Source organism: Desmodus rotundus, chromosome 1 (assembly GCF_022682495.2).
Source record: "Desmodus rotundus isolate HL8 chromosome 1, HLdesRot8A.1, whole genome shotgun sequence".
NCBI classification, from domain to species: Eukaryota; Metazoa; Chordata; class Mammalia; order Chiroptera; family Phyllostomidae; genus Desmodus; species Desmodus rotundus.
In genome coordinates this window covers 207,413,308-207,427,901 of record NC_071387.1, presented here as the reverse complement: position 1 = coordinate 207,427,901, position 14,594 = coordinate 207,413,308, and the positions used below count along the sequence as shown (strand labels likewise).

General features: G+C 48.7%; 1 protein-coding gene across 3 annotated transcripts in view; it reads right to left on the bottom strand.

Annotated features, from left to right (window-relative positions):
- PARP8 (poly(ADP-ribose) polymerase family member 8) overlaps window positions 1–8,412 on the bottom strand; it is a 154,936-nt gene extending 146,524 nt beyond the window's left edge. Inside the window, exons 1-3 of one of the 3 annotated variants that reach the window (XM_045204842.2) lie at window positions 8,394–8,412; window positions 7,436–7,537; window positions 6,486–6,540 (exon numbers count right to left, since the gene is read on the bottom strand). In XM_045204842.2, the coding sequence (XP_045060777.2) occupies window positions 6,486–6,540; window positions 7,436–7,526 (146 nt within the window). In that variant the 5' untranslated portion in view covers window positions 7,527–7,537; window positions 8,394–8,412. The other 2 variants (XM_024571933.3, XM_053914755.1) reach the window with 2 other exon arrangements.
- Window positions 8,413–14,594: the final 6,182 nt, after the last annotated feature.

The window sequence follows — 14,594 nt, the reverse complement described above, 5'->3', positions numbered from 1 at the left end:
GAAGCTTCTAGAGAAGAGGATGGACTGGTTTTATGTGGTGGATTGAACTGTGAGATGACTGAACCAAACACTGACAATGTGTTACAATAAGATAGAATGACAAGCACTGTCAATAAAAGCGTTACTTCTTATTAGTCTTTCCTGGGACACATGGCAGATGGAATTTCAGAAATTTAGAGAATGAATAAGAGACAGATAAGATGTCAATAACTGGACCAAAATTTCATAGTAAGTCGGTGGCAGCTCCCTTAAAAAGCAAGATTTATCGACTACGGCTCAGTCTATCCCAAAGCAAATCTGTGCAGGGAATTACAAAATATGTTTAGGACTGATGAAATTTCACTGTGTTTTTCTTTTTTAACGCTGCAGAGAGCAATGACAGGAAATTTCAACGGACTGGCCCAGTACTGCGGAAGGATTGCACGGCCACTGCACATAATTTTCTGACTATACCTGCTCTGCCCTGGGCTCAGGCACCCCACAGGCCGACCAGCAGGTTTCGATACCGGCCTGGCAGACGCCCCTCAGCTGCCCCTCCCCATCCTGAAACACTCCCAACTTCTCCAGTCAACCTGGGCTCCTTAACGGTCCCAGGAACATGGACTCACGCTGCGGTCTATTGCTTCTCAGTAACCAGGAGTCACTTACATCACCCGGGCCTCAGCATCTGTAACCATGAAATGTAGAACAAAATACCTACTTGTCTTGGTTGCAAACGCAGGTTGTCAAGCAGGCAAAGAGGACAGCAGAGAGTATGCCCAATAAGCACAACTGGAAGTACTATCTTAATCCATGAAATAAACAGAGTTAACACATTTTGTTTAATATAGACACTTCCATAAAGTTATACTTGTGTTAATTTTGGTGGTTATTTTAGGTCAGTGGTTTTATACATCATTTAGCAACAAGACCTTTTTCAAAGACAATTTTACACGGAACAGAGCCGGAGACGCCCTCACAGAGAAAGGGCTACACAGGCGCCAACCTCGTCCACTCAGCGTCCTCGGCACTCCCTCCCACCAGGCCCCCAGCTTTCCAGGGAGGTCCCCAGAGCTCCGATGGACACATTTTTTTAAGTCATCATTTTAGATAATAATTGATATAACAAAATTATAATGGCAAGAATCCACTGCCAAGAGAAACCAACTAAATTTTAATTTATAAAGCTGAGCCTTCTTTTCCTTCTGCAACCTTAAAGAGCACTTGATGGTTTCAAAGGGATTGCCCAGTTCCAGACTTCTAGAAGGAGCACGTACTTCTTTCCTAACGAAAACTATGACTCTTTTTGAGAGGCTAGGACGACCTCTCATCCCCCACCCCCACTCCTGCAGGCCAGGCCACTTCCCCTTTCCAAAACTCAAAGGAAAACAAGTGCACTTGGCAATCAAGTAGACCATTTCTCATGGCCTCCCATGAGTAAGAAATTACATGCCGGGGACCGTTTCTCACTGCCCCCCACTCAAAAAAATCTACTTGATCACCAGAGCGCTGTTCATTCTTTAAAACTGAATTAAAAGCTTTTTGAGTCCAAACTCTCCAGTTTGCCACAGTTCCCATAACTATTATCCTAAACAACTGCATTTTCTGTCTGTCCCCAGAAATCATGGGAGCATGTGACCCAGAGAACTGGGCTTGTAACTACGACTAGGCAACTTCTGTAATCTGATTTAGTAATTCGTTCAACATCTACTTACTGAGAAAATACATTGTGCAAGGCCGAGAGCCAGGGCTGGGCAAACTGCACAGAGCTAGAGGGCCCTGCCTCCACCTTCAGACAGATACTAAGTGAACAGGTGCTAACGATACATTGTGACTACACGGCTTTAGAAACACCTGGCGGAACTACACGGGGGAGAAGCTACCGGGCAAGGCTTGTCAGAGGGGAACTGGGCTCAGGGAGGTCTGGGCAGGGCAGGCTGACTGGGACTGAGAGGGGGAAGGGGCATGTAGGGAGTAGGTGGCGTTCCACGCAGCACGTGCAAAGGCCCAGGGGAGGGAGGAGGTAGCAGACCTCAGTGTGCACATTTGAAACGTGAGGGACCATGGAGTAGCCGCAGGGCTGTGGCCCAGTCCATGCTCCAGAAGAGCTGGATGAACAGCGGCTCCTAAAGCAAGGGTGCACTTCAAACCCTGCCCTTCTGCCTGACCACGGGAAGGGCTGTCTTTCCATGTGGTAAAGGGGGCACCTGTGCTGGCAACGCAGGACACCTGCCCAGTATTAGATTCCTCACGTTTGAACCGTTTCTAATACACATTGGATTCCTTACACAGAGTCACATCCCTGGATTGGAAAAACTCCCAATTTAATAAATATTCCTTCATTCTCCTACTTGTCCAAAAGAAAGACATTGTTATATTCTTGGGTGACAAGTTGTGATGTCTCAAAAGAATATAATACAGTCTTTAGACACATATATCTTTTTTTTTAATTTAATCTTTATTGTATTTTTCCCCAGTACCATTTAGTCCCCTTATACCTCCCTGCCCACAGCAATCACCACACTGTGGTCCGTGTCCATGAGTCCTTTTCCCTTTTTGCTCAAACCCTCCACCCCCTAACCTCCCCCGCCAACTAGCCGTCACACTGCTCTCCACCTATAAGCCTGTCCAATTTCCTTGTCAGTTCAGTTTGTTCATTAGATTCCACGCACAAGTGAAATCATATGGTATCTGGACACATGTATCTTATATGCATGTGAGATAAAAATTCTGAAAGAATAAATTTGAAACATTAATAAAAGATGGAGAAATCATCTTTTAGGTTTATCTCTTTCTCTATTTCTTTTTACGATAAGCAATTACTCTTTGTGTATGAACTCCGCAGGGGCTGGGCCAGGACAGTGGGAGTGCAGGGGCAGGAGGTTCCTCCTGCTCTCGGGGTCCCCAGAGACTCAGCCCTATTTCCCACCTCCTCAGTACCTGTCACCACCCACTTGATCCCTTTAGTTTCTTCCCCCAGTAACTGCAGGTCTCCCTGGAGGTGACACGAAGGACCAGAATCCCTAACCTTTGCGGTCTTAAGGAGTTTACAGCCAATAACAAGGGACAAAGGTCGAGGCAGGAGACCACCAGCATGACAGCACAGAGAAGGAACAACTTTTGCCTAAACTCACAAACTGTGTACAGCTGAGGCCCCTGGTTTATGGGTCTTGGCACACCCCTGAAACTGGGAGGGAGCCCCGGGCGGGAGCCCACGGCAGGCCCTGGCCCTGGCAGCTCTGGAGTTATCCAAGGAGTCCAGGAATCAGAGGCGTTACAAAGACCATTGCTGAAATGAATCAGTCTTGCCAGATATATATACAAGTTTTCAAGCACACGTAGATGGTATTAATAATCAAGTTCATTAACACTGAACACTCCCTTTCTCATCGCATTGCCTCTCAGTCAGATGACACTAAAACTCCACTCTCAAGTAAGCATCTCCCTCGTTTTGTGATGGGAAGGTGCCTCCATGCTCAGAGGCTGGGGACACTCGTGTAGAGAAGAGCACAGGTCTGGCCAGACAGAGCAGGCCACGCGAGGCAGCTTCCTCATTTCCCTGAGCCAGCCCGGGCACGCTTCTTAAACTCGGAACCTCGCTTTGCACATCCCGAGGTGAGAATAAAATAATTCCATGAGCCTTCCCCCGAGGGAAAACTCAATGAACTCGGTTTTCCAGCTGACTGTCTGCTCCCTCTCATTCCTCCTAAAGTCGGAATAAACCGACAACTCCCACACAAGAGGCCAATTTACCAGGCCACCAGCCGGGCCCGACACTGTCACCTCTTGGCATTTCCTCTTAACCCACAGAAACACAACAGAGAACATGTAAAAAAAAAAAATTCTCAATATTTCTTCCTTTTTTGAATAGGAATATGTAAGATAGATCACTGCCTTTAGAACAAACTGTAACTCATTCTTGGAGTGTCAGAAAGGTAATGGTATATTAAGTTTTATCAACATACAACCTGAATTGAAAAATTATTCTTGAAGTACCTTCTCAACGGTTTAGATGAACTGAAAGTTAAATATAATGCAAGATAAACATGTACCATCTCACCCTAAAATTCCCTCAATGGTGAAGTCTAATTTACCAGAAATGGCACTATTACTTGAATATTTTAAGTCGATAAGCACATTAAATAAAAAGAGAGCAAGATTATGTTTAAGTGCTCTACTGACACAGCGCAATGAGAAATGCACTATAAATATGGACTCAAATGTAGCTAAACGATATTTTTTTATATTTTTATTTTCAGGGGAAAAAAATGCCTTCTCTGCTACGAACCCCTACCTGGGTTACCATTACAGGGGCTGATGCTGCTGCACCCAAACCACCTCTGTGCACAGAGCTGCTCTGCAGACACAGCTTCTGAGGAGACAAAACCATCAGGTCAACAGCTGCACCCATTATTCTTCTTCTTTAACAGGCCTTTCCACCTCAGAAGCCCACGCACGTCCCAGGTATTTCAGTGGGGACAGAAGAAATCTCGGACCCTTCACAGGACTGCCCAGAAACGCAAGCGCCTCTCACTGTAAAAGCAACCCTTCTCTCACGGTACAAACAAGTAAACCGAGGCTGGCAGAGCTCAGGCGTCTCACTGGAAATGACAAAGCTGGTGAGTAGAAAAGCTTACCCAGGGTCTTCCCAGCCCACCCCTCTCACTAGATGAATGACTGTGAAACAGACCGCCGCAGCAGACACACACCTGCTCGCCCGCACAGCGCATGTCCTCAACACCAGGCCCAGAGGCACACCTGGGCTCCCTCCACTCCCAGATCCTGCGATTTTTATAGAGTGAAAGTCAGACCCTCCACCAACAAAAAAATAAGGACTCGCTGAAGGCTCAGATGATGATTAACATCTTTTTAGCAGTAAAGTATTTTTCAAATTAAGGTAGATACATTGTGTTTTTAGACATAATGCTACTGCACACTTAATAGGCTAGAGTACAGTGTAAATGTAACTTTTATATGCACTGGGAAACCAAAATATCCCTGTGATGTGCTTTACTGCAATATTCACTTTATTTTGGTGATTTGGAACCAAACCCACAGCATATCAGAGGTTTGCTTGCATTTTAACTGGTAAAATAGTCTAAGAAGACATTAGTCATTCGCCAACATCCTCTGGATAATAAGTGTAGGAGCAGTGTTAATTTAGTTGAGTCTTCTCTAATTTAATTACTCTTTTTATTCATAATTACAAAGGTGATGGTAAATTAAGAAGTACTATCATTTTATTCTCTCCCAATAAGTACACACGATATGTTATATTTTCAACTAGTACTTCAGATCAATACACTAATCCTGCTTGGGGTAGTGAACACACAATACAATATACGGATGATGTATTATAGAATTGTGCACCTGAAACCTATATAATTTTATTAACCAATGTCACCCCCAATAAACTCAATAAAAAGTAAAAACTAAAAAAAAACTACACACAAAAAGACAACACACACACACTCCCCCCCCAATCCTGAGGCTTAGACATACTGTCCATATGGGAAACCTGAAGAGTATTTTAATCAAATCTCCTTTTAGATGCAGATTGCAGCACAGACCCTAAGCGCTTTAAAGATTCACATTAATTCCGAGCTTTTTAAAAATGTATTTACAGAAGAAAGCTTCTTTGGCAATCTGTAGGTCCACACACGCTTCCATCAGCTTAGAGGTATGCTGGAATGGGATCAATGACGCTGAACACCAAGTCCGCACAGCAAGGAGAGGCCTCTGACAGTTCTCACGCGTGGGGCCCCGCTCCTTCCGTTTTAAGCCACGGTGTCCGGAAACGGGGGCCACAGGGAGAACGTCCTAACTTTCCAGGTGAAGGCAGCAGGGCACGTTTTCACGGCCACCTTTCACTGTAAGTCCACCTCCTATATCCCAAATTGCCTTGGGGCTCCTTTCGCACTGCCAGCAATTTAGTAGCAACGTGGGCTCCTCATTCTTCCCCCTCAAGAAAGGAGCCCTCTGCTCCAGCTACAAGTGACTTCCAAACGCTCTCTTGCAACTAAAGGGGAAACCTAACACCACCACTCCTTCAAAACACAAAAAAAGAATGGAGACCTGGCAGGCTGCATGTTTATGTCAACCTTAGGAAAGGTGGAGCAGCAACTCACCGGGAAAACCATTACCCGTGACCCAAGCCCGGAGTGCGGGGCATCTGTGTCTCTCGTGCGTCTCACTTCACACCCGGTGCTCCGGTTTTGCAGCCGCTCGGCTGTGTCAACCCCCAAAGGCCCGAAGAGCAAACTACAGCTTCAGCGTGCAGCGTGCAGTTCTGCTCACCGCCTGGGGCCTGATCGTAGCAACGCTCCCATCACATAGATTTATTTCCCCTCTGCTGGTTAGAGCCGAGGACCTCAGGCTTGGGATGTGGTTAAAGGGCAGAAACAAGAGTGTAAAAAAAAAAAAAAAAAATCCCAAACACGGAACATACTAAGAACAAAGGAAACACAAGCGTGTGAACAGGAAATGAAGCAACTCTAGACAAATACCTTTTGGGGCCGCCAATGTAGGTGAAGGTAAAGGTGGAGTCGGAGTATCTGAAATCTGAAACAGAGAAGTCCTGTTAAAAGCTGCCCCCCGGGTGGGTTTTCGCCCGGGTCGGGGCTGCGGCCGCAGCCTGGCGGCGCCGGGCGCCCGCGCCGGCGGAGGCGAGGGCTGGGGAGCCGCGGGGACCCCTCGCGCGTGGGAAGGGATGCCCCGGGCGGACGCGGCGGGAGGCCGCCCCCCGCAACAAGTGCCGGGCGCCATGGCAACGGCGGGAATAGCCCGGTCGGGGCGGCCGGAAGCGGCCCCGCCGAGCTGGAGGCTGCGAGAGCCAAACGCGATCCCTCTCCCGGGGGAGCAAAATGGACGCGAGGCGACCGCCGGGAAGGGGCGCGGGCGGACGCGGCGCGCCGGGCACCCCGCTCTTTCGGGACCACGCGCGGCCAGGCGGAGGGCGCCGGACGGACCTGCAAGAGCCGGAGGTCGGCCCGACGCTGCCCGCGGGGCCTCGGCGCAGCCGGCGAGCGCGGCGCAGCGCAGCGGGCTCGGTTCCCGGCCGCCGCCGCCGCTCTGCTCGTTGCGCAAATCCGCCGGGTCCCGCCGCCCCGCTCAGTCTCTGCTGCTGAAAGCCCGGCGGCGGGCTCGGGCGCTCCGGGAGTGCTCGGGGGGGCTCAAAATGCACCGAAGGCCCCCGGCCGGGCCACCCGGGTTCTGCCCGCGAGGCTGCCGGCTGCCCCAGACTGGGGGGAGGGGGGAAGGGGACCGGCTGGCGCCCCCTCCCCCCGTGGGCGCCCGCTCTCGCCGCAGCAGCTGTTGCCAAACGAACCCCGGAATGGGGACGTGCGACCCACCCCCACCCCCGGCCACACACGTCGCGGTCTGCACACCGGGAAGGGGGCGGCGGGCGGCCGGGGGGCAGGCGCAGGGTCCGAGGCTCGGAGAGGCGAGAACTCACCTGCAAACAGGCAGTCCTTCTCGGCTCTGGACTTCTGGATCACGACGTCGATATCCTTCTGAATTCGCTCTTGCCTTGAACACATCCCCATGAAATCCACCCCTGGAAAAGAAGCAGCCGCTATTTCCACCCACCCCACCCCCTCGCACGCTTCCAGCTTTCTGAAATACTCAGTTAAAAACGAAACCTCTGGCCGAGGCAGGGGCTGAAGGCGAAGTGGCTTCGGAAGTGATCCCGGGTGAGGGAGGAGGCGGCGGGGGAGGGGGAGGGGGTCGGCTTTGCGTTCCCAGATGTGACCGCCCAGCTGCCGCTCGCCGCCGCTGGATTCCAGTTTCCTCCCTCCTGACAAAGGATGCTGATGACACCGAGTCTCACTTTCTCCCTTCCCCGCCCGGAGCGAGGGCCGCGGGGGCCCGCGGAGCTCGCGGCGGCCGGAGAGCGAGCAGCGGCGGGGCGGCGGGCGCCGGCGAGGGGCGAGCCCCGCTCCGCCTCCCGCGCGCACGCCCCCCGCGGCCCGCACGCCGGCCTCCACTCCCGTGCACACTCGCGCCCGCGGGCGGTGCCGAGGCTGCTGCAGCGCTGCCCGCCGCAGACCCTCCGCACCCGCTGCCCCGCCGCGCGGTCACCCGGCCCCGGCCGCCGGTGCTGCGCTCGTCGCCGCGGTCCCCGGCGCAGGCCGGGTTCCCCACCCGGGCCGCCGCGCGCGCCGGGCTCAGTGGGAATGCAGGTAGTGAAGGCGCCCTGGGGCTCCCCGCCCCCGCCCCCCAACCACCACTTTTATGAATGCCACTCCACTTTCGGAAGGAATTATGAGTCAGATGGAAAACCCTAACCGGAGTGGCCAAGAAGGGCGGGGGAGGAATAAAGAAAAATCTTTTAAATTGAAAAATAAATAAATAAAACGAACAAATCTCTCCTTGTTGCCACATCAGGCAAGGGGAGAAAGCTCTGAAATTACCCCAGACGCGCACCCTCCGGTGCCCTTACTGCCCGAGTGTTGATCTTCCAAACGGAAAGCAGTTCAGCCCCTTTGGGGTGCCCTTAGGGAACGCAGCCCCCTTTGAGGGGCTTCCTCCACATCCGAAGTCTTACAAGTCCTTCCCTCCTGGGCATTTCTGTCCATAAACAAATCTGGCAGACTCAGCCGGCACGGGTCAGGGGCTCCCTAAAATAGAAACATCTGTTTGGCTTGTTTTAAAAGGCCACCCCTGTGCCAGTCAGTCAAGGGAAAGCTCTTAAAATCCTCTTGCCTTGCTTAGCAATGAGATTATACTCTGACCCCACCTGCTGTTCCGCCTAAAAGCGCCTGGGGCCGGTGTAGCTGCCAGGCCTAGGTGTTGCCTTGTGCCTTAGGACGGGCTGCCAGTGGCAGGTTGCCTACTGATCTGTTCTCCACTGAGAAGGCTTCTCTGGGCAGACTATGTCTCATCTGCATTCCCGGGGCCTGGTGCAGTGCCTGGAATATGGGAGGGAAGCTGAAACGTTGGTTGCATGCGTGCATGGCCATGCCTTGTAGCGTCTTGGTAGGCACCCCAGCTTCAGTCAGCTTCCTCTTCAGCATAAGTACCCCAGAGTGGTCCAACTGGCTCAGACCCTCCATCAGTCCTGTTTAGATTTGATCAGTGGCAATGTGATGTTTAGGAGAATTAAGAATGACTGTCATCACAGATTCTTAAGATCCTAGAGAGACAAAGGCCACCTGAGATTATATGCTCCAGTTCTTTCATCTCATGGAAGAGCAAACAGGGCATTATTTGTTGTACAGCCTGGAATTCGTCACACTGATTGTGAATGAAACGCTTCCTGTCTAGGGTAGGGCAGGTGCAGGTCCTTCCTGGTTTTCTGCTTAGCTCCAAGAGAACCTCCTTCTCTCCCACATTGCCCAGAGGGTCATGCGCACTTCCTTCTTCCATTCTGGGCTCTAACTTCTCCAAAAAGCTTTAAATCTATCAAGTGGCAAGTATATCTTACATAGCTGTCTATCCCCAGAGCTTGCATTCTCAAAGCAGAACCTTGACTTCAGATAAAGTTGAAGTCATTTTAAAGCTACCCAGTGTGTTGTTGCCTGGATCGCCCTATGGTTGACTGCTCCATAAAATTGGCCTCCTTGCGATTTGTGCAATATTTGATTTTTTTTTCCCCCAAGCTTCACAGGCTGCCCTGTCTTTGCTAAACACAGCTCACCTCACTCTGTGCCTGTAAGGTGTGAGACATTTAAGTATTCTTAAATTTTAAGGGGTAAGATAAGAAAATGAAACCCAGCCTTTCTCTCTAGTGTGCATTTCTGCAAGATAAGTTTCTCAGTCAATACTACGCTTGCCAAGGCTTCGTCGTCGTGCCGTGCTGGATCTTCGTGGCCGGATTCTTCCCATCTCTACCCACAGCCAGCACTCCGCTGGCCCTGTCTCATCTCAGACTCCTAATCCAATGTGTACATCATCTGTGCTCTTAAAAACTAGATGTACCTTTGAGATGAGGGGTTTCTATCCTTGCTCTAAATACTCACGTGTGCGTGCACACACACGCATTCAGGAACAGAGCATGCGTAGGCCCTGAGTGTGTTACATCCCACCATTCCCAATGGGAGAAGGCCGGCCCTGTGCTGTGGTAAAGTGGAGACAATCTGTATGAGGGTGACTGAGTCTAGTACAAAGGCCCACCAGTTTAGACAAATGGATCCCAAGTGAACACACAGAAATTATTAGAGAAAAAGTGTCAGTTCCTCACCTGTGCTCAGAGACCCCCACTGCAGTGTAAGGTCATGGAACTGTGGTAACTCACACTCATCCAGAACTTCCTAGAGCAGTGTGAGGGGGCCCTAAACACTTTACATGTGGACACTCGTTTCATATTTACAGTAGCCCTCATGGTAGTAACTGTTCTCTTATCCTTCACAGTTTACAGAAGGGGAAACTGAGGCACAAAGGAGTTCATTAACGCATCTCCAGTTTTTCTCTCCAAACCTTTCAGCAGCTGAACTGAACTTTAAGGACAACAAATGTTCAGAGGTCTCACTGGGGAGGAAGTGGCAGGGCTAACCGCAGTAGGCACGGGAGGAAGCCTAGCAGAATCCCTGTGACCCCTGTGACCCCGGTGACCTGGAGCACACGCCCTGGCAACACGCCCTCTTCCAGGGCCAGTAAGGATTTCCCTCCCCCACGCTGAACTTCCCATCCCAAAGGAATCCCAGCCCTTGGTAACTCTTAAGAAAAAGCCCACCCTCTGCCATGCCCTGGGGACTCAGAAAAGCTGGTGGGAAGCAGGGTTGGCAAATAAACCGCACCTTTCCCTAATGCATGGGGTGCTATCAGATGCAAAGGCCCACAGGAGGGCCTGCAGCAGCATCTGCGGGCTGTGGGAACACCACATGACAGCTTGCCTTAGTGACGGTCAAACAGGGCCAGGGTGGGTGGGTCCCAGGGGTTTCAATGGGAGGAGATCAACAGGGGTTGTTAAGCCTGGGTGAGGAAGTGGGATTTAATGGAGAGTCATGGAAAGCCACTGGGAAGAAGGAGCTCGAAAATTTCTTTTCAATTACTAGATCTATGTGACTTCCTCTTGCAAATGGTTCTGCAATGGAAAGAAATCCATACCACTCAGAATGCCTGCTAGGCCCCCCCAGCTTCGCGCAGACCCAGGGGCCTCGGGCAGCCCTTTCTGTATTCAGTGGCTAGACTTCTGCTGTGGGAGGAAGGAATCCTGGAACCCTGATCTCCTTGGATGGGTCTAGCAAAGTATGAGCAACACAAAGTCAACCTTCAATAAACTCAACAAATCGAAGAATTTTAGGTGGTTTGATGTGAAATTTGTCCCAGTTTGGTCCTAACCTGCAGTCGTTTCGTGGTCTTACGGACTTTTCTAGCCTTGCTGAACTTAACCAGTGTGGAAGCTAGAGCGAGAAACCTGACCAGCGGGCTCTAGTTCCAAGGTTCGCTTTCATTTAGTCCCGCTTGTTTCTCTTTAAACTTTAATCCTGGCTCTCCCCAGCCCTGGGTAGGATGCCCCGCCTTCCCACGCAAACAAACTCATCTGTCTCAGTTGGGACCCATGTTCATCCTACTCTGTTTTGAATACCTCTCGTTTCCTTTATTTTTAAAAGTGCATAAATACTGCAAGAATATATTCTCTGGGGAAACTGATTAAAACATACATGAGTACAGAGAGTGAAATCCCCACTCATCCTAATCCTTAATTCCCCTCCTCACCCCAAGGGTAACTAGCGTCTATCGTTACAAGACAATCCTTTCATTCTTGCATTCTTATATCCACACAAATGTACTTATGTTCAGAGAGGGACACACACACATTTTAGTGTAAAAGGAAACGCATAATACATGTTGTTTTGCAACTTGAGTTGTCCACTGTCTTGGAGAACTCTCTATGCAAAGACATCCAGCTCATACCTTGTAGCCACTGCAGAGAATTTCATTGAATGGATGAACCATAATATTTTTTAACGGTGCCTCTACAGTCATGATGGGTTTTTGAAATGTTTTGTGATTCAAACAATTTGCTACAAATGCACATCTTTATGCACAGTTTTGGCAGTTTCTTTGCGATGGATTGTTGGAAGTGGAAAAACCAGGTCACCAGGGACTGGCAATTTAAAAATTTGATAGGTACAAGCAAATCGCTCTCAAAATTATCATGTCATTTTATACTACACCAACTGATTTTGAGAGGACCCAATTCTCTGAAACACTCCCAACAACGGACACCATCAGGTTTTAAATCTTTCGCTAATGGGTCGGATAAAGAATATTCATCTTGTTTTGATTTCTTTCCCTGATAATTAGTGAGGTTGGGCATATTTTTAAATGTTTATTGGCAATGTGTGTAGTCTTGTGAGTATTCAAGTATCCCTGAGTACGATTGCCTGCCGTATCTGCCCTGTGTTTTCCTGTTGGGTTTTTCTGGCTTTTTATTATTTATTCATAGGAGATCTTTATCTATTCTGGACACCAATCCCTTTTCTGTTATACTTTTTAGTCACATAGAAGTTAAAAATTTTTATTTATTAAAAGTAATGAAAACAAAAATTGTTAAGCTAACTGAAATCTTTCCTGGTTTTCAACTCACTAACATTCCCTCTTCCCTGAACCCCTCATTTCTAGACAGTAAGTTCCTTGAAGGCAGGAACTGGTTTTACTCATCTTAGTACCCACCACCGAGCTTGCAATAGAGACTATTTTAATGCAATGCACAGTAGTAAAATGGACAATTATTGGATTGACTTAGTCTTAATTATTGTCTTTTGCTGCTGTTTTAAATACCTTGACATTTAGATTGCCTATTACTTATTCTCTGTTTCCACCCGCCCTAAATAGCCCTTGGCACAGTGATGAGTATATTGGAGGTACTCAGTAACCACGCATTGACTGATTGACTTGATTTTGTTATTTTGTTATGACCTTGTACATTTTATGCTTCATTCTCAAAAGGGAAGCACTTCTTCAAAAGTGTTCCATGGAATATAATTATCTTATGAGATTCTCCCCCCAAATGGTTCCAGATTTAAGTCAATTTCAGGAAAAGTGGATTAAATGAAGTTAAATAGTGTTCTCTCTCATTAATCTGCATCTATAATATGCCTAATTATGAGGGACATTGTTGGGAACTGCCCTGCCTGGTTTCAGAAGCTGTAATCCCTCCTGGCTAAGGCTGATTAACAAGACCTTGGGACCATAAGCCACTTAGGAGACAAAGTTTATCTTCCTTGTAGGGGCTCCGCCCCTGCCCCCTTTCACCTCACCCTGGTTGGCCCCTCGGTGCATGACCGGTTAGCCAATGACCTGTAAGATTCCTCAAGGGAGGGACGACCTAAGACAGGCATGGTTGCAAAGGGGCCCTCAGGGAAGGACTTGGGGGGCTATTGAAAAAGGGAGGTGATGGACCCTCGCCCCTTGGCTTTGACATAGCCTGAGTCCTCATTCTGTCTGCAAGGAGTCTCCTAATCTCTTGGCTGCCTTACTTCCCCTCCCTGACTTAAGCCTGAAACAATGCCTAAGGTGGGTGCGGCCCTGTGCTGGAAAGGGCGGGTTCACCAGGGCAATCAGGCCTAAGAAAGAATGCGTAAAATCCTATGAAACCTACTTTGCTAAAACCCTCAATTTAAATGATAAGCGTCCAAGCATGAAATGAGTTTGTTCCCCAAAGTTTTATGGCCCTTTAGCTAACTGACCCTGACTCAGAATAAGCCCTCAGAGTTCTCTGAATGTTATCTGTTGTTTGATCATTTCTGCCTGACAATGATTGATGAGCTTTATGTATATTACACCCTGTATCCCTATGCAAATTAAACCCAATAAAAGCCTGTCCAGGCAAGGGATTGGCCAGTCCTCTCTTTCACTGAGAGAGTGGCCGTGTCATCCCTTTTCCTCCACAGGATCTCTGTAGTCCGTGTGGATTTGTCTCGTCTCATCCAAAATGCCACAGACACCTCGGGCCGGTGTCCTTATCAGGACATGTGGTCTTTCCAAAACTTTCCAGATGACTGAACACTTGGAGTTTTTGTTTATTGGTTGATTTTTGTGTCTGTAAATTATGTTCCATGTAATATCTATTATATGTATGTGTGTGTGTGTGTGTGTGTACACACGTTTAATTCATGTAAAAACTTACAATATGTATTTCTCCTTTGTCATACCAATTGTGAAACACCTGTAACACTCATCTCAGGGAGGCTTGTGATGACAAGCTTTTGGGTAACACAGGATCAAATTCTGACTCTCCAACTTAGCAGAGCTCTAAACCTGGGCAAGGCACACAACCGCATTGTTATGACCTCAAATCTGTTTCCTTACCTGAAAAATGGGGAGAATAATGGCTCTTCTCCCTTAATGACTGAAAAAGATGATTAATGAGATAAGTACATTCAAAGAGAAATATGGAAATTGCTTATTTTCTTTCTCCTCAATGGGGCAGACAGAGTACGTGGGTTGGGGCGTCGTCAAGAAAAAAATTGCTTATTTTTTCTTTCTTTCAAATAATAGGGAAAGTAGCCCTGTGGTAACCACAGATGTATAACTTTCCAGCTTAGTAAACCCAGTGGTAGAAGGGTAACTGCCTTTTCCCAATGACTAGACAGTAATCCCAGGATAAACATAAGAGAAACTGCAGCTCATCTTGGGACAAGGGCCTGCCCTCTGGACAACCACTG